Genomic DNA, 20301 nt, shown 5'->3' on the forward strand with positions numbered 1-20301 from the left:
TCTTATTTTCCAGGAAACACAGGGAATATAGTCAATAATACTGTGATAGCGTGGTACTGTGTCAGTTGGTTGCTGGATTTATGATGATCACTTCTTTAGGTATATAAATGTTAAATTAATTATTGTGTATACCTGAAACTAATATAATATTGTATGTAAGCTATATTTTAATAAAAACCTTAAAAAATGAAATAAAAAAACAGGATATATGATCCATAACCAAGAAAAACCAATCCATAAAAACAAACCCAGGACTGTCATCAGTGAGGGTATCGATAGACAAGAACATTAAAACAGCTATTTCTAAGTATGTTCCATATGTGCATGAAAGCAGCAATAAATATGACCAGGATGAAGAGAGAAACAGAAGGTGTAAAATAGGACCTAGTGCAATGTTCTATCACATCATATTTGCAGACACATAATGTCTGGTTGTCTCATTTTTCAGTATTGTTAAAAATGGTGAGTAGCTTCAGACAGTGTCAACTTGACATACTCAGTACAAGATTTCCAATTATTTATTAGTCTTAGCATCCATTTAGATCAGTGCCTAGATCTAAAGCATTATTAGGGATAATAAAATAGGCATTTTACAATTCTATCATCTACTGAATTTATCAGCTAAAGTACTAATATAAAGAAACACACTCCCTCATCAACTGTTTGAGTTCTTGGAATAATAGTTTATACAAGAAATGCAGACTAAGTGCTTCCACTGTAGATGACATGACTGTATTAGCTAAATCCTATGAGTTCTATTTTTTAAAAAGCCACCAGAAATAAGTGAATTTATTAGCAAGATTAAGGATACAAGTTCAATGTCTAAAAATCAATTGTTTTATTGTATATTAGCAACACACTATCAGAAAAACCTTTTAGTTTCACTAAAAATAGAATAAAAACACAGAATACTTGAGATAAATTTATCAAAATATTTATACGATGCCTATAAAACTACAAACTAAAAAACTACAAAACATTGCCAAGCGAAACTAAAGATGACCCAAATAAAATGCGATATATCCTGTTTATGGATTTAACTGTTATACACTTTCAATGCAATCAGTTGCCTTAGGGAAATGACGTAATTCTAAAATTTACATGAAATTGTAAAGAACCTAAGATAGCTAAAACAATTCTGGAAAACAAAAGCAAAGCTGGAGTATTTGTATTATCAGATTTCAAGACACTGAAAAGCTAGAATTCTCAAGGTGGAACAGAATCAAATCAACTTACAAGGTGTGATCAAACAACACAGTAAATGTTTAAACAAAAAAATTATCACAGTAAAAGACATTATTGCTATCAATCCCCCTCAAAATACTACCCCTTGTTTCTAACACACTTATCCCATAGTTCTTGCCACTTTCTGAAGCAGTTCTGGAAGCCCTCTTTTGTGAGTGTCTTTAGTTGTGCTGTTGTGGCTGCCTCGATATACTGAATCATTTTGACTTCGGACAAGAGCCAGAAGTCACATGGTGCCAGATCCGGTGAAAAGGTCGATGAGGACACACTGTAATGTTTTTATTGGACAGAAATTGCAGTATACCAGAAGCGATGTGTGACATGGAGAGTTGTCATGATGGAAGATAATTTACAGCACACTTTAAAACACACCTTCTCTCAACTGTAGCTCACATCCAACTGACTGCACCGAACAAGTTGAAACATGTCACATACTGTTACTAACGTCCAATGCACAGCTTCCCGTATTGAAGATCCCCGCCTTTCCGTTGGATGGCACTCGGCAACGGCAGCCACTGTATATTGTGATCACAACAGAAAGGCTCCATGTCACATATCGCTTCTGGTATACGGCAATTTCTGTCCAATAAAAAAACATTACAGTGTGTCCTCACTGATCTTATTAACCAGATCTGGCACCATGTGATTTCTGGCTCTTCCCCAAAGTCAAAATGACCAAGAAAGGAAACTGTTTCGAATCAATTCAGGACATCGAGGGAGCCATGACAGCGCAACTAAAAACACTCACAAAAGAAGACTTCCAGAACTGCTTCAGAAAGTGGCAAGAACAATGGGATAAGTGTGTCCAAAGTGAGTATTTTGAGGGGGATTAATGGTAATGTGTCTTTTACTGTAATATATATTTTTTTAATTTAAACATTCACCTTATTGTTTTAATCACACCTCGCATAGATCAATGACACAGGATAGGGAGAGCAAAATCATACCCATACATATATGTTCAATTAATTTTTGACAAAAGTGTCAAGGGAATTCAGTGGGGGAAAAGACAGTATTTTTTATAAATGATGATGAAACAACCAGATATCAATACAGAAAAGACCTTAATATACCACCATAAACAATAATTAGAAATGGATGAGATATAAATGAAAAAATGGAAATTATAAAATTCTCACAGCATCAGAACTTTTGTACATGCCCTAGATCAGGGTTAGGAAGTTTCCTTCTATATGTGTAGTATGGTCAGATTTCACCACGAAAGGGTTTTAAAATTTGTCAAGTGATTTTTCTGTGTTTACTGAAAAGATCATGTGGTTTTTGTCCATTATTTTACTAGCAGAGTATATTGTATTATTGATTTATGGATGTTAAGTCATAAATGCTGGATTTGGTTGGCTGTTATTTTGTTAATGGTTTCCACTTGTATGTTCATGAGAGATAATTTGTAAGTTTTCTTGCCTTGTGATGTCTTTGTCTGGCCTTGGTATCAGGGTAATGCTGGACTCATAAAATAGGTTAAAAGTGTTCCTTTTTCCCCTATTTTCCAAAAGAGTTTGCACAAGATATGTAATAATGCTTCCTTAAGTATTTGAAAACACTTAGTAGTAAAGCCATCTGGGCCTAGGCTTTTTTTTGTGGGAATATACTTAATTTCTTTAGTTTTTATAAGAATAAAGTATCCATTTCTTTTTGAGTCTATTTATAGTAAGTTATGTCTTTGTAAAATTTACCCAATGTTGATAAAAACTGGCTCACAAAATTCTTTAATAATACAGCTGACCCTTGAACAACACAGGTTTAACTGCACAGGTCTAATTACGAGGTCTGACAAGTTCGTGAATCTGCCACCGCGTGTTCACATTAGTAGCACTGTACAAACAGCTCGGTAAGGATTCATAACCTTGGTGTATCGGTGTCTCACAGCTGTGTTCATTTTGATGTGTGGCGGTGTCTTCCTGAGTGGCGTTCATTATTGTTATTGTGTTTTTTTGTGTGCAGTCTGAAGAATGTCTGAGCTTGAATTAGAGCAACAAACACACATTTCTTGTTAAACTTGGCAAGAGTGCAAGTGAGATGAGGGACATGTTAGTCCAAGTTTATGGGGATAATGCCATGAAGAAAATGGCGGTGTACAAATGGATTACATGTTCTTATGAAGAGAGAGAATATGTCACTAATGAAGACAGGCAGGGCAGCCAGTAACGAGCAGAACTGACGAAAACATTGCAAAAAATCATTGAATTGTGTCTCAAAATAATCAGCTGACTGTGAGAAGCACTGCAGACCAAGTAAACATCAATAGAGAAACAGTTAGGAAAATCTTAACTAAAAATCTTGGCACGATAAAAGTGTGTGCAAAAATGACTCCGAAACAGCTCTTGCATCACGACAATGCACCAGCTCACACGACACTGTCTCTGAGGGAAGGAGTTTTCAGCCAGTAAACAAATAACTGTATTGGAACATCCACCCTACCCACCTGTTCTGGCCCCCAAGGACTTTCTTTATCCGAAGATAAAGGAAATACTGAAAGGAAAACATTTTGATGACATTCAGGACATCCAGGGTAATACGACGACAGCTCTGATGGCCATTCCAGAAAGAGTTCCAAAATTGCTTTGAAGGGTGGACTAGGTGCTGGCATCGGTGCACAGCTTCACAAGGGGAGTACTTCAAAGGTGACCATAGTGATATTCAGCAATGACGTATGTAGCACTTTTTCTAGGATGAGTTTGCGGACTTAATTGTCAGACCTCGTATCCCTGGATTTGTTTCAAGAAATACTGTCAATGTATTTTCTCTTTCTAATGATTTTCTTTATAACATGTTCTTTTCTCTAGCTTACTTTATTGTAAGAATACAGCATGTAATACATATAACATACAAACATGTGTTAAACAACTGTTCATCTTATCAATAAGGCTTCCAGTTAAACACTAGGCTATTACTTATTGGGGAGTCAAAAGTTGTATGTGGATTTTCAACTGCACAGGGGTCAACTAACCCACATTGTTCAAGGGTCAACTATACTTTTAATTCCGGTAGGATAGGAATATCCCTTCTTTCATGCTTTGATTTTGGTAATTTGTGTCTCCTCTTTTTCAAATGGTCCGTCTTCAAGTTTACCAATTTTGTTGATCTTTCAAAGAACCAACTTTTCATTTCACTGATTTTTTTATCTATTGTTTTTCTGGTTTTTATTTCACTGATTTCCACTCAAACTTTACTTCTATTTGCTTTGAGTTTACTACGTTATTCTTATTCTTAAGACGGAAACTTAAGATGACTGAATCAAGACCATTATCTTTTCTCATAAATTTCCTTATAAGATACTTTAGCTGAATCCCATAAATTTTGATATGTGTTCATTTTCATTCATTTCAAAACATTTTATAATTTCTGCTGTCAACTCTTCCTTGATCTATGGGTCACTTTCAAATGTGTTGTTTAAATTCCCATATTTCGTTCTGGTATTGATCTATAATTCCAAATACTTCCTCAAAGGATAAACTTTGATTTCAATCCTTTTAAATTTATTGAGACTTGTTTTTTGGCCTAGAATATGCTCTGTTCTGGAGAATGATCAGTAAGTCTAAAAAAAAGTATCACATCAAAGTGATTGACAGTACTTTGCAAGCTTTATCCTTTCTTTCAGTCAAGTGGTTCTATCGATTATTAAGAGTAGAATTTTGAAATATCCAACTGAATTTCTACTGATCCTTTCAAATGTCAATTTTTACTTCTCGTTTTAGGGTTCTATTATTAAATGTATATACAGTGAAACTGTCATGTGCTCCCAATGCATTGATATTTTTAGCACTATGAAATTTTGCTCTTAATCTTTAGTAGTATTTCCAGTTTTACTCTCTATTTTGACTGATATTGATATGACCAACTCCAGTTTTCTTATGAATATAATTTGCCAAGTATATCCTCTTCCATCCTTTTACTTTGAACATATTTGTGTTTAAAGCTAAAATATTTCCTGCAGATAGCATATAACTGGATCTTAGGTTGTCACAGAATCTGATAATCTCTGCCTTTTGAATTGACTGAATGTACATGTAATGAAATTACGGATGTGTTTAGATTTCTCCCATTTTCCTATTCTGTAAATACATCATCTTTTTTGTTCCTCTGTTCTTCCTTTACTGCCATCATTTCTGTTAGACAAATATTTTCATTGTGCTATTTTAAGTCCTTTGATGATTTTTACATGTGGTTGTTTTTTGTTTGTTATATTCTTAATGGTTGAGCTAGAGAGAACAATATACATGGAGAGTAAGACAAGGCTGTCACTCTCACTACTTCCAATTAACACTGTACTGCAGATTCTAACCAGTGTAACAAGGCAAGAAAAGGCATACAGATGGGAAGGAAGAAATAAAGCAGGCTTTACCAAAGACAACTGCTTCTGTATGTAGAAAACTCTAAGAACCAACAAACTTAACTACTAGAACTTACAGAGTATACCAAAGTCATAGGATATAAGAGCAATATGTAAGAATTAACGGTATTTCTCTATTCTAGCAATGAATAAAACAAAAAACAAAATTAAGAAAACTATGCTATTCAGAACAGTGTCAAAAGGAAAAAAATTTGGGAATAATTTAAGAAAAGTGTAAGAATTATGCACTGAAAAATTTAAAATTACTGAGAGAAATTAAGATGTAACTACATGTAGAAACAGTCCCTGTTCATAGACTGGAAGGTGCAGTATTGTAAAGACTACAAGTCTCCCCAAATTAATCTATAGATTCTAAATATTTCTACACATCCAGTTTCTCGTCTGGCATGTAACAATACTGGAAATTGCACTCTGTCCTAAGAACAAGTAAAAAGCTGAACAAACTAAAAAATCAACAACTTTCCTTACACTTGTAAGGGAAGTGAAATAATAACAGCAAAATTCTGCCCTAAATTGGAGAATGACAGATGAATACAGAGAATCACAATTTAGAGCAGCAATCTCTAAGGAGACTGGTGCCAGGACAGAGAAAATCAAAATGTAATTGATGAAATGCTGGAAGTTCAGAGAAGGCAACTCTGACAGTTAAAACTCCAGGGAGACGCAGTCATTATGAAGGGGCCTCCACAGTTGAGTTTTACATCACGGATCTCTACCAGGTTCTCACGGGCAATAACAGAAAAAGCCCCTTGTGCTCTCATCAAGGGGAGGGAAAAAAGGTTTTGAAATATGCCACAACAAGGTCTGCCCTTAGGAGAAACTATTCTATTTTATCAGCGCCTAATACACCTGCAGAAAGGGAAATACCAAACTTAAGTCAGCTCCAGCCTTCCATAAGGAGAAAGGGAAATATCTAACTGCAGCCCACGCTAGCAATCCTGTCACATCTAAAGGGAGGAAAAAACCTGAGACGCACATGTGAAGTTTCACAGTTAGAGGCAAAGGCTCACTAAGACTGATATCTAATCACTATAAAATGCTTCCCCTCCCCCACCTTACTGGCACATTACTAAAGGTCTATTTTACAGCAATTTCCTTTACCCAGAACATCATGCCTGGCTATCAAGAAAAAAAATTACAAGGCATGCTAAAACGTAAAAAACACAACTGGAAGAGACAGAGCAAGCATAACCAGACTCAGATATGGCAGGGATGTATAAAAAGAATTATACAAAAAAAAAAAAAAAAGAAGAAGAAAAACAATTATAAAGAATTATACGGGCAGCCGGGTGGCTCAGGCGGTTGGAGCCACGTGCTCCTAACGCGGAAGGCCGCCAGTTCCATTCCCACGTGGGCCAGTGAACTGCGCCCTCTACAGCTAAGACTGTGAACAACAGCTCTCCCTGGAGCTGGGCTGCCATGTGCTACCGTGAGCAGCCGGTGGCTGTGCTGGCTGGCAGCCGACGGAGAGCTGCCCTGAGCTGCTGTGTGCTGCCGACCGGTGACCGACTGCCTCAGCCAGGTGGAGGGCAAGGCTCATAATACTAGCACAGGCCAGAAAGCTATACCCTATTAGACTGAGAGACAATGGCTTAAAAACGGGAGGGGGGGGGGGCGGGGGAGGGGGAGGGTATCATACAACAACACCAAGTAGGATTTAACCCAGGTACAAGGCTGGTTCAACATTTAAAAAATCAATTAATGTAATCCATCACATCATATCAATAGATGCAGACAAAGTATTTGACAAAATACAACACCCATTTGTAATAAAAACTCTCAGTAAACAAGAAATGGGAACTTCCTCAACTTGATAAAGACTATCTACAAAAAAACACAACAGCTAATATCAAAGTAACTGGTGAGAAACTCAATGCTTTACCACTAAGATCAGATACTATGCAAAGATGTCTCCTCTCAACCAGTGCTTTTCAAGATCATTCTGGAAGTCTTCCCTAATAATACAGGAGAGGGGAAGTGGAAATGGAAGGGAAGGAATACAAATCGAGAAAGAAGACATATAACTGTCCTTGTTCGCAGGTGACATGACCATCTAGTATGTAGGAAATTTGCGGAACTGACCAAAAAGACTCCTGGACCTAATAAGCAATTATAGCAACATTGCAGGATACAAGGTTAACATACAAAAGTTTACTGCTTACCTATACGCCAGCAACGAACAAGTGGAATTTGATATTTAAAATATAATGCCATTTACATTATCATCAAAAAATGAAATACTAAGGTACAAATCTAACAAAATATGTACAAGATCTATATGAAGAAAATTACAAAACTTTGATGAAAAAAATCAAAGCAAAATTGAATGAAGAGATAGTCCATGTTCATGGATAGGAAGAGTCAGTGCTGTCAAGATGTCAGTTCTTCCCAACGATTTATAGACTAAATGCAATCCCAACCAAAACCCAGAAAGTTATTTTGTGAATACTGAAAAACTTATTCAAAAGTTTCTATAGAGAGAAAAAAGGCCCAGAATAGCCAACACAACACTGAAGGAGAACAAAGTTAGAGGACTGACACTATCCAACTTCAAACGTACCATAAAGCTACAATAATCAAGACAGTGTGGCACTGGTAAAAGAATAAGCAAATCAGTGAAACAGAATAGAGAGCCCAGAAGTAGACCCCCAAATATAGTCAACTGATCTTTGACAAGGGAGTAAAAGCAGCACAATGAGCAATTGCCTTTTCAATAAATGGTTCTGGACAACTGGACATCCACATGCAAAAAAATGATTACACCCTTCTCAAAAATTAACTCAAAATGGATCACAAACCTAAGTGTAAAGTGAAAAACTATAAAACCCCTAGAAGATAACACAGGAGAAAACCTAGATGACTCTGGGCATGGCAATGATTTTTTAGCTACAACACCAAAGACACCATACATAAAAGTAGTAACTGAAAAGCTGAACTTCATTAAAATTAAAAACTTCGGCTCTAAGAAAGACAAAGTCAAGAGAATGAGAAGACAAGCCCAAGACTTGGAAAAAATATTTGCAAAAGATATATCTGATAAAGGATTGTTATCCAAAATATACAAAGAACTCTTCCAACTCAATAATATGATTTTAAGATTTTAAAACGGGCCAAACAGACCCCGCACCAAGAAGAGATATGGATGGCAAGCAAGCACATAAAAAGACACTCCACGTCATATGTCACCAGGAAAACACAAATTAAAGCAACAATGAGCTACCACTACAGCCTATTAGAATGGCCAAATCCAGAACACTGAACACCAAATGCTGGCATGGATGTGGAGCAACAGGAACTCTTATTCAATGCTTACAGGAACATAAAATGGTACAGCCACTTTGGAAGACAGCTTGGCAGTATCTGACAGGCTAAAAATACTCTCACCATATGATCCAGTAATCATGTTTCTTGGTATTTACTTAAAGGAGTTGAAAGCTTATATCCACATAAAACTTGCACATGAACATTTATAGCAACTGTATTCATAACTGCAAAAACCTGGAAGCAATCAAATATCCTTCAGCGTGTGAAAGAATAAATTGTGATATATTCAGATAATAGATTATTCAGTGCTAAAAGAAATGTGCTATTAAGCCACGCAAAGATATGAAAAAAACTTACATGCCTATTTATAAGTGAAAGAACCCAACCCAAAAAGGCTATATACTGTATGAGTTCAACTGTATGACATTCTGGAAAAGCAAATCTATGAAGACAATACAAAAAATAGTGGTTGTCAGGAGTTGGGGAAAGCGAAGAATTAACAGGTAGAACTTAGAAATTTTAGGGCCGAAGAACCACTCTGTATGGTGGATACATGGCATTATATATTTGTCCAAACCACAGAATGTACAACACCAAGAATGAACCACAATAAACTCTGTAGTTTACGTAATAATGACGTTATTTACAATCAGGTTCATCAACTGGAACAAATGTACCACTCTCAGGAGGAAGTTGATAATGGTGGATGCTATGCATGAGTAAGGGAAGGAGTATATGCAAAATCTCTATATCTTCCATTCCATTTTGCTGTAAATCTAAAATTACTCTAAAAAATAAAGTCTATTTTGAAATAAATAATACATCATTTGCTATGAAAATCCCAACATGCTTTATTGCATAAACTGATGAGCAGACCCTTAAATTTATATGGAAATACAAAATACATAAAACCATTCTAAAAATGAACAAAGTTGTAAGACTTATAATACCAATTTGAAAACTTACAAAGTCACAAAACCAAGACAGCAGTATTGGTACCAAGATAGAAAAATCGTTAAGTGGAACAGAATAAATCGTTAAGTAGAACAGAAAACAAGCTTAGAATAAACAAACAAGCAAACATCACAAATATAGTCACCTGATTTTCAACAAAGGTACCAAGGCAATTCAATACCTTTTCATCAGATAGCTCTGGGTCAATTGGATATCCTTACGCAAAAAAAAAAAAGCAAAAAACAAAAACAAACAAACTCAAAAACAAAACAACAAAAATTAAGTAACAATAGACATAGGCCAGAATGTAACAGATAAATCTGAAAAACCTCTAGGGAAAAATCATAAGAGAAAATAATTGTAAGGTTAGGTTAAACAAAAATTTCTTAGGTATGACACTAAAATCTCAATGCTAAAAAAAAAAAAAGAAAAGAAAAACCCTTATAAACTGGATTTCATCAAAATTAAAAATCTTTATCCTTTAAAAGACACTATATGAAGAAAAGGAAAAGACAAGCCATAGACCAAGAGAAAACATATGCAAATCATGTATCTGGTAAAGAACTTGTATCCAAAACAAATTCTTACAACTTGACAATAAGACATGCAACAATACAATTAAAAAATGGAGAAATGCTTTGAATACACATTTCAACAAAAAATAAGCACATGAAAAGATCCTCAGGGGCACTAATCACTAACGAAATGCAAACTAAAATCACACTGAGATCCTGTTAAATACACACAGTATGGTAATAATCAAAATGACAGCCAGTATACCAAGTGATGGAGAGGATGCTGCTGGTCAGAATGTAAAATAATGCAGTTACCTTTGAAACAATTTGGCCCTTTCCTCAAAAGTTAAATCTGTACTTATCATACAAAAAATGAAAACACATGGCCCACATAAAGACTTGTATGTGAATCTTGAACAGAGCATTATCCATAAAAGCCCCTAAACTAATAAAAATTTTCACAATTTTCACCTTCTCATGAATGGCAAGACAAAATGCTGTGTTTTTATACAACGAAAACAATTTAGCAACTTTTTAAAAAGGGCACGCTACAACTTCTATCTGCTAAAACATGGATACACCTCAGAAACATCATGCTAAATGACAGAAGCCAAAAACAAGACTACTTTGAAATATTTGTAGATGGTAGATATACAGACAGAACACAGATCAGATTAACTGTAAGAGGGCTTGAGGGCACTTTTTCAGGTAATGGAAGTTTTCTAAAACTGTGGTGCACCAATGTATAAATAAATTACTGAACTGTAAACTTAAGATGGGTGCATTTTGTGGTATGTAAATTATACTCCAGGAAAGCAACTAGATAAAGGGCAGCTATGAAAAATTTAAAGCTATGATTATACTTGTTGAAAAGTGAATGCTTCCCACTTCCCTATCCCCAACTCTCGGTTTAGACTGAGAACAAGAATGCTCTTACTACATCTCTTCAGCATTTTACTGTAGATTCTTCCCAGTTCAATTAGGCAGGAAAGGGGGTGACGGGGTGCGGGAAGAGAGGCATTCAGATTAGGAGAAAAAAGGAAACAAAAGTGTCTATTCACAGATGACAAGATTATTTGCATACAAATCCTAAAGAATTGATAAAACAGCAATTACAACTAATATGTGAATTTAGTAAGGCTGCAAGATATAGGATCAACTTATACAACACCTCAACACTGGAAACTACAAAACATTGCTGAAAGAAATTAAAGAAGACCTAAATAAAAAGAGTGATGCACGTTGTTCACGGTTCAAGAGAGTCAACTGTTAAGACGTCAACACTCCCCAAATTGGTCTACAGACTCAGTGCATTCCCAATCAAAATCATGGGCTTTTTTAAATTAACAAACTGATTCCAAAATTCATATGCAACTGCAAAGAACCTACAGACCAAACAATTTGGCAAAGTTGGAGAACCCATACTACCTTATTTTGTGACTTACTATAAAGCCTCAGTCATCAGGATAATATGGTACTAACACCAGAGAGAAAAATAAATCAATGAAAATAAGTAAAAATTGGGAAATAGACTCTCAAATACATGGTCAAGTAAATGTCAATGAAGATGCAAAGAAAGGAAAGTTCTGTGAACAGATGCTAGAACAACTGAATATGCACAGGTAAAAAGATGAAATTAGAGCCATATATCATGTGAAAAAAACTACCTCAATATAGATCACAGACCTAAATAAATCGTAGTAAAATCTAAAACTATTGTGGACAAAAAAGGGGCTCTGTAATAAATCTAACCAAAATTAACCTCACAGGTTGATCTGATCATAAATTCCTACCTGGGAAGGTCATGGTGGGATTCAAGCCCCAGGCCTATAAAAATGGTTTATCTTTACCATAGCCCTGTCTATAGTTTTTTGCATCTAGGTAAACACACCTTTGAAATGCCTCTTTTTCAGACCCCTCGGAAGCATAACCACCCTCAAAAGGGCTCAAATCTTGTTAACTACCCTTTAATACAATCATAGCGATTTCCCTGACTTGCTTTCTCCCAGTTCATGTAATCTTCCTTAGTTCCCTCTTTAATTCCAAGTGTATAAAAGAAACTGCTAACTGTTTTCTGGGAAGCATTTTTCTTAGTCTATTGAGATCCTGCTTCCAGGCATGCCTTCTGGCTCAAATAAACTCTAATATACCCTTGTAGAAATATTCTACAGGTTTGGATGCTTTTATATTGACACTATAAAACTTCCAGAAGGAATTATAGAAAAAAATTCTGTGTTACCTTGGGTTAAGATTTCTTACATACAACAACAAAATCACAGTCCATTAAAGAAAAAACTGATAAACGGAACTTCAAAATTAAATTCTTCACAGCTCTCCAAATAACAATTAACAGATGGAAAACACAATCCACAGACTGGAAGAAAATACTTACAAGTCACACATCTGTTAAAAGACTGTATACAGCACACATAAAAAACTTCTGAAACTCAAAAATAAGAAATTAACAACTACCCCTTCCCCAAAATGGGCAAAAGATTCAAAGAGACACCTATACAAAAGATATACAGTTAACAAATAAGCACATGAAATGATGTTTACCACCATTAGCCTTTAGGGAAATGAAAATTAAACCACAATCATATACTACCACATACCAATTAGTATATGCAACTAAAAGATGTAAGGATATGATGTGGAACAAATGGAACGCTCAGACACTGCTGCTGGGACTATGAAATGGTACAACTTTGGAAAATAACATGGCACTTTCTTAAAAAGTTAAACATGCACTTACTACATAACCTAGCAATACCTAGGTATATACCCAAATTAAATGAAAGTATGTGTCTAACTGAAAACTTATAACCCAGCCATTCTATTCCTATTTACTCCAGAGAAATGAAAGCATGTCCATATAAAGACCTGCACACAGTGTTCATAGTAACACTAGGCAAAAACAGAAAACCACCCAAATGTCCATCAGTAGTTGAATGGTAAAATAGTGGTGTATCTGTACAAGAGAATACTGCAATAAAAAGAAACAAACTATCGACACACATAACAACATAAACTACAAAATAATTTTAGAGTGTGAGAAGTCAGACCAAAAAAAAAAAAAAAAAAGAGTATTATGTGCTTCCCTTTATGTAAAATTCTAGAAAATGTAAAAAAAATAAAAAATAAAATCAGTGATCGCTGGAGACCAAGGGAGGAAGCAAAGAAGGGTGAGAGGAAAGGTTTACCAAGGGGCATGAGGACATTTTTCGGGTGATCGATATCTTTATTATAGTGGTCATTTTATGGAAATATACACATGCCAAAGTTATCGGATTGTATACTTTAAATATGTGCAGTTGAGTTTACATCAATTATAACTTAATAAAGTTATTTTAAAAAGACAGAATTAAGAAAATGAAAATGCAAGCCAAATAATGAGATAAAATGCATGCAATACCTGTCAGCTTGCATCAGAAATGTATTAAAGATTCCTACAAAATAATAAAGACAAACAACTCAACTTTGAAACAGGCAAAAAAAAAAATTTAGATACTTCACAAAAGAATATAGAGGAAGCTATGGCCAGTAAGCACAAGGAAAAGTGCTCAATATCATTATTCAGCAGGAAAAGGAACATTTAAATCACTTCACAGTAACTAGAACAGCTAAACAGACTGAAGACACTGCATGCTGGTGACATGAACTCTTACACATTGCTGGTGGGGATCTAAAATGGTACAACTACTATGGAACACAGCTTAGTAATTTCTCACCAAAAGTTTGTCTATTCAATTTCAAGACACATTATTGAAGGGGTTCAGAATGAGCCTCCCCAAAATATGTCAGCATGTGGATTATTTTGAGCTGAAGGCAATGAAGACCCAGCAGACTCAGGAAAAACTTTTACCTCTCCCTCAATCACCTAAAAGAATTTAGACAGGGGGCCTTGTCCAGAAAAAGAGCTACTACTTGAAATAACTTTTTATGTGGATGACCTATCTGTATGACAGAACACCTACTTACTAAACACCTGCTCTTCTTATCATCGTGGGAAGTACTCTTCTCTCCTTTGAAGTCTCAGGCCCCATCCCACTCCTTAGCTCAGGACAGCATATAAGCTTCAACTGCCCAACTTGTCCTTTTGTTCTCCTTGTCTTTGTGGGGCCCCTGTACATATGTAATTAAATTTGTTTTCTTCCTGTTAATCTGTCTTATGTTAATTTGATCATTAGACCAGCCAAAGAACCTAGACAGGTAGAAGGAAAATTTCCCCCCCCTACATTATAAAACTACAGTAATTACAACAGTGTGGTATTCAAGCAGGGATAGACAAAATCTAATGGAATAGATCAGGAGTTCAGCAAGAGGCACACGAATACATAGATATTTATGAAAATGGTGGCACTGAATGAAAGTCGGAAAAGGACATTTAGGAATCCACATAGAAAACCATGCAACACTGTATCATACTCAAAAATTAATTTTAATAGACTATAGATCTAAGTGTGAAAGGAAAACAAGAAAAGTTTTAGAAAATAATAAAGGAAAATATCCGCATGACCTCAGGTACAGAAATGTTTCTTAAGCGAAGAAAAAGGGAAAGATTGAATTGCTCTAAAGTTAAGAACCTGTGCTCATGAGAATGAATAATATAAGGTATAGAGCTGGGAAAAAATATTTGCAACAAAATAGCCAAGCAAGGATTCAGAACATATACAAAGAACTTCTACACCTCAATAACAAAAGACAATGCATCAGAAAAATGGAGAACAGACTTTAAGAAACAAATGAGGTTATCCAAATGTCCTCACTCATCAGGAATCAAAAATATGCAAATCAAAACTATAATGAGACATATATTCTCAACAGAATAACTAAAATTAAGCCATCAGAAAAATTTTAAAAGACTGACAATATTACGTGTTGGTGAGAAAGTAAAACAGGAATTCTCATACACTGCTTGTGGGTGTGTAAAATGGTACACCCACAACTTGCAAATGAACAATTAAGGCTAAATATAGGCACATCCTATGAGCCAACAATTCTTTTAGGTATACTGTACAGAAATGTATATACATGTGGATCAAACGTACAAGAATGTTCACAGCTACTTTAACTGAAATAGCCCTAAAATACACAAATAATAAATTACTAATCAGTGAGAATAAATTAACTATAACTACATGCAACAACATGGATGAATCTGATAAACACACCGCTGGGCCAAAGAAGCCATGCACAAAAGAATACTGTATGATTATATTCATATTAAGGTCAAAAGTAAACAAAACCAAACTACAATGTTTCGGTGTGCACATCCTCAGGCTAAAACTCCACAAATATTCAAGACTGATTAAAATTTAGGAAAATGATCTCTTGGAGGAAGTATGAGAGTTGGTTTGAGAAAAGACATGAAAAAAGACATGAAGGCTGCCTCTAGGGTGCTAACAATGCTCAAATTCTTGAGCTGGGTAGTGATTAGGCCAATGTTCAATTTACAGTAATTCATGAATGTGTACATTTAGGTCATCTGCACTTTCTATATTTCACAATAATAGAGTAAAAAACAGCAACGTTCCTATTTGGGTCAGAAATAGGAAAAACAAGGATATGTATTTGTTTGTGTTCACATATGTATTAAACACGAGAAAGATGTAAACTGATAATAAAAATGGTTAGCTATCTATGCAAATAGGTTGAATGGTGTGGATGACAATAAAAGTGTGCATTCTCCTTCTTAAAGTACAATTTGTTACACTGTTTTCACTTTTGAATAGTACAAATTTATTACTTTGTCAAAAGAAACTATTTTAAAAATTGTCTTTAGAAAATGGACAATGCCGCTTAAAGGTGAAAACCTTTCCCCACCCCAATGACTAGCAGAGGGCCTGACACATGCTCAATAAACGCGTTCTAAGCAAATCAATGCTTCAGTGCTTGACATCTTCTGACTGAAATGCCTGTTCCCTGCTTCTTTGCCTCGCTAATCCTGCTTATCTGTAGAATTCATTTCCAAAACCGCCTCCCCAAGAAAGATTTCTTTCCATGTCACACAACACTTAAGCCCTTTTTAAGCAAAGCAGTCATGTCATCCAGGGTAAATCAGTCTTTTTTTGTCTTAATGCCTGTGCCTTACACAGAGATGACAATCAAATCCTGTACATCAGGTTGGTGCAAAAGTAACTGAGGTTTAAAAGATTAAAAATAACTGCAAAAACCACAATTACTTTTGCACCAATCTAATAAATAAATGAGTACATGCATTGAATTTTCTTTAAAAATCACATATAATGGAGTCCTTGCTTTCTTGAGCTACAGTGAGATTTTACTGTGACAACTAAAGTGAACTCAATTCTGGAAAAAGGCTAAATTTGTTTCAAAACAAAGACATTTACATATATCTCCTTTGTTTACAGTAAATTGTTTTATATTACTGGTTTAAATTACGTATAAAATTTCATTATAAAATAAGGGGGTGAGTTTACATGCTTTACTAAAATATATGCAAATGAGAGCTTAGTTTGCATAAAAATTCAAGGGCCTGTTGCCTCAGTGAAGTTTCTGGGAGTTCCATAATTTGGGGCATGACAGGATATTCCCCTCCAAGGTGAAATACAAGTTGATTAGGCACCATCACCACAAAAAAGACAGGCACAATACTTGGGGTATTTTTGGATATTGGAGTATTTTTGGATATTGGAGGTAACATATATTCGTATGCTACTTTGACCCATCTGCAGAGTTGCCCACAAGGCTGCCAGCAAGTTCAAGATGCAGTTAGGTCACCAAACCACTGGGCTCTATGGTCCAGCATATCCAGCATAACTTTAGTGTCCACAGCAAACAGGGATGCTCTGTAGAGCTTCTCACAAGCGCTAACGTAACAATAACAGTGCAGACTTCTATGCTCTCTTCTAAAAGTAACTATAGTAGGTCCTCGAATAATGTCATTTCATTCAACATCATTTCGTTATAACGTTGATGAGGAGGGAAAACAACGATTCCTGGCTGGGACCACTGTGTGGAGTTTGCATGTTCTTCCCATGTCTGCGCGCATTTTTTCCAGGTACTCGTTTCCTCCCACATCCAAAAGATGTGCACATTAGGTTAATTAGCATGTCTACACTGTCCCATTCTGAGTGAATGGGTATGTGCCCTACGATGGAAGGGCGTCCTGTCCAGGGTGGGTTCCTGCCTTGCGCCCTGAGCTGGTAGGACAGTCTCCGGCCACCCACGAACCTGAACTGGAAGAAGCAAGTTGGAAAATAATGATCTTATTTGTTTTTACTAATTATTCTTAAATGTATGTATAGCTCACATTTACTCCCATATTTACGATTAGAAGTGTTCTGGGTCTTTATTTAGAAGTTTGGTGATGTTTCTGTGACCAGAATTATGCCACAGGAACTTAACTCTTGTTCATATCAATTAGCCTGCAGTATAACTGGTTTTGTTATACGTCATTTCGCTTAAAGTCAGTTTCCAAGAACCTATCGACGACGTTGTGAGGACTTACTGTTTTCTACTTTTGAGAAACTGCTTCTGGCTTGCTACTGGGCTTTGTAGAGGCTGAATGCCTAACCATGGGGCATCAGGCGACTGTGCAGCCTGAACTTCGCATCATGAACTGTGTACCCAGCCATAAGTGCTGGGCATGAGCAGCAGCCATCTACTCTCCAATAACTATGGCACAGAAGAGACCCAGGTCCAGAAGAAGTTGCCTGAGCAGGGGCTCAGACTCCTGCAACACCAGCTCCTACTGCACTGCCTCCTCTACCTCCGTCTGTGCCTGTGCCCACCTGGGGAGTTGCGTACGATCAGCTGACTGAGGAAGAAAAAGCTTGAGCCTGTTTTACAGATGCGTCTGCACAGTATGTGGTCCCACCCAAAAGGGGACAGCTCCACTCGGAGGGGACCCTGAAGGAAGGTGGGGAAGGAAATCCTCCCAGGGAACAGAACTTTAAGCAGCATATCTGGCTGTCCATTGTGTCTGGATTGAGAGATGGCCAAAATGATCATTCTAAACAGACTCATGGGCAGTTCCTAATAGTTTGGTCAAATGGTCAGGGAGGTGGAAGGAACAGGATTAGAAGACCGGTAACAAAGATGTCTGGAAAGAAGTACGCACCTACGTGAAGGATTTCTCTTGCAATGGGCACAATTTTGAAGATAACTGCGTCCCACGTGAATGCCCACATGAACGTCCAAAGGGTATCCACTGAGAGGAGGCTTTTAATAATCAGGTAAACAAAATGACCTGCTCTATGAGTGTCAATCTAACTCTTTCCCCAACCACCCAGTGCTTGTTCAATGGGCCCATGAATGAAGCGGCCACAGTGGCACAGAAGGAGCTATGCAGGGGCTCAGTAAAGCTACTGCTGGGTACCTAACCGCAGAGACCAACACTGAGTCTGATACGACTCCATTCCCGACAGAACCAAGAACTACCATGCATTTTGTTTGTAAAAACAGTCAACAGTGTTTTATTCTACTAGTCAAGAAGTACAGATTTCATTTAACCAAAGGCCAGTGTTTCAGGACTCAAGACATGACTTTAACAATGGCATCGAAACTAAGACATCCCAGACCATCTCTCGAGTAGATTATACCTTGATACTTAAAATTAAGTTTTGCAACTAAATTAATTTAGCCTCAATTAGAAATCTTAACTTAAAGGACCTAAATCTCTTCTCAGCATATTGGAAAAAAGACACTAAAAAATGACATTTTTATGTCACTAAATTATAATTTGAGGGGCAAAAATACTAAGAATTGCTGACAGAACAAATTCTCCAAGAATAATTCATCTGACCATCTTTCCAACCAGTCTCTTCTTTTACCTTATAATTATGGTGGTGATAATTAATAACTACTTATAACAGGCACCATTCCAAGAGCTTTATTATTTATTAACTCATTTATTCCTCAAAACAGCCTATGAAATAGGTTCTATTATTGTTCCCATTTTACATGGGGAAATGGGCACAAAGGGATTAAGTCATTTGCCCCGGAAGTAGTACAACACAGACATGAACTCATGGCTCTAGAGTATCAACCTTTACAGACTTCTGTTAAGAGCTTTGAGTAATGGCTTGTCAAAATCTCATAAAGACATTTAAGTATGTACTATTATTCTCATTTTACAGTCAAGAGACTAAAATTTGTCCCGTCATATAACTAGCAAGTGATAAAATCAGGATTCTAACCTACTGTGCCTTTCTCTAAAAATCAATTTCTTAACTATTAAGATATGTCGACTCTCTACAACCATTAATAGCAATGAATCCAGAACTATCAGATAAATCAGATCAAATCTCACATAAAACTAAAGATCAAACAGGAGTAAGATATTAAGTATAAACTTAAAGATTACACCCTCAGAAATAGGAAATATCAGCTGATTCCTGCCAAGTTACTTCCGATTACCAACAAGCAAAGACATTTACAAAATGTTTCATGTAAGAGAAAATACACATCCTACACAAAATAGTTTAACACAGGAGATAAAACAGATATAATGTTAACTTTGCCTGCCCACATGCAGGAAGCAGCAAATGTAAACATACCTGCAAGGAGGCAAGACCATGGAGTCTTTCATAAGCACAGATCCAGAAAGCAGGATATACCAGCATCTGGCAATAGTTTCTGAACTGTTTAAATGAATAAATAAATAAATGAGCAAATAAATACACACATTCACATGGCTATGGATTCAATGTGAAATAGGGAACATGAAATATGTTCTAATAATACTGTAAAACATAAGAAAATAATGCTACTTGGAAATTTTGCCTACTGCCTAAGGTTTTATACAGACCACGTTCAAATGGGGAAAAATATAATCGTTATCTTACAATATAGATTTCAGAAGTATATGTTTATTAATTTTATCTTATAAATAATATTAACTTCATATTCTTCATTGGATCATGATGATCTACTTATTTCTTTTAAATTTTATTCTGAAAGACATAAAAATATGCCTACTCAATC

General features: G+C 36.0%; 1 protein-coding gene across 12 annotated transcripts in view; it reads right to left on the reverse strand.

The window, feature by feature from the left end:
* The window catches only part of RAPGEF6 (Rap guanine nucleotide exchange factor 6), a 180465-nt gene that overhangs the window by 131412 nt on the left and 28752 nt on the right, over positions 1–20301 (reverse strand). For 11 of the 12 annotated variants that reach the window (XM_033096364.1, XM_033096365.1, XM_033096362.1 and 8 more), the window contains one exon: positions 19875–19958. The exons of the other annotated variant lie outside the window; for it this stretch is intronic. In XM_033096364.1, coding sequence (XP_032952255.1) covers positions 19875–19958 — 84 coding nt within the window. The remainder of the gene's footprint in view (positions 1–19874; positions 19959–20301) is intronic. 12 annotated transcript variants of the gene reach the window in all.

The sequence above is a fragment of the Rhinolophus ferrumequinum genome, chromosome 24, assembly GCF_004115265.2.
Source record: "Rhinolophus ferrumequinum isolate MPI-CBG mRhiFer1 chromosome 24, mRhiFer1_v1.p, whole genome shotgun sequence".
Lineage (NCBI taxonomy): Eukaryota > Metazoa > Chordata > Mammalia > Chiroptera > Rhinolophidae > Rhinolophus > Rhinolophus ferrumequinum.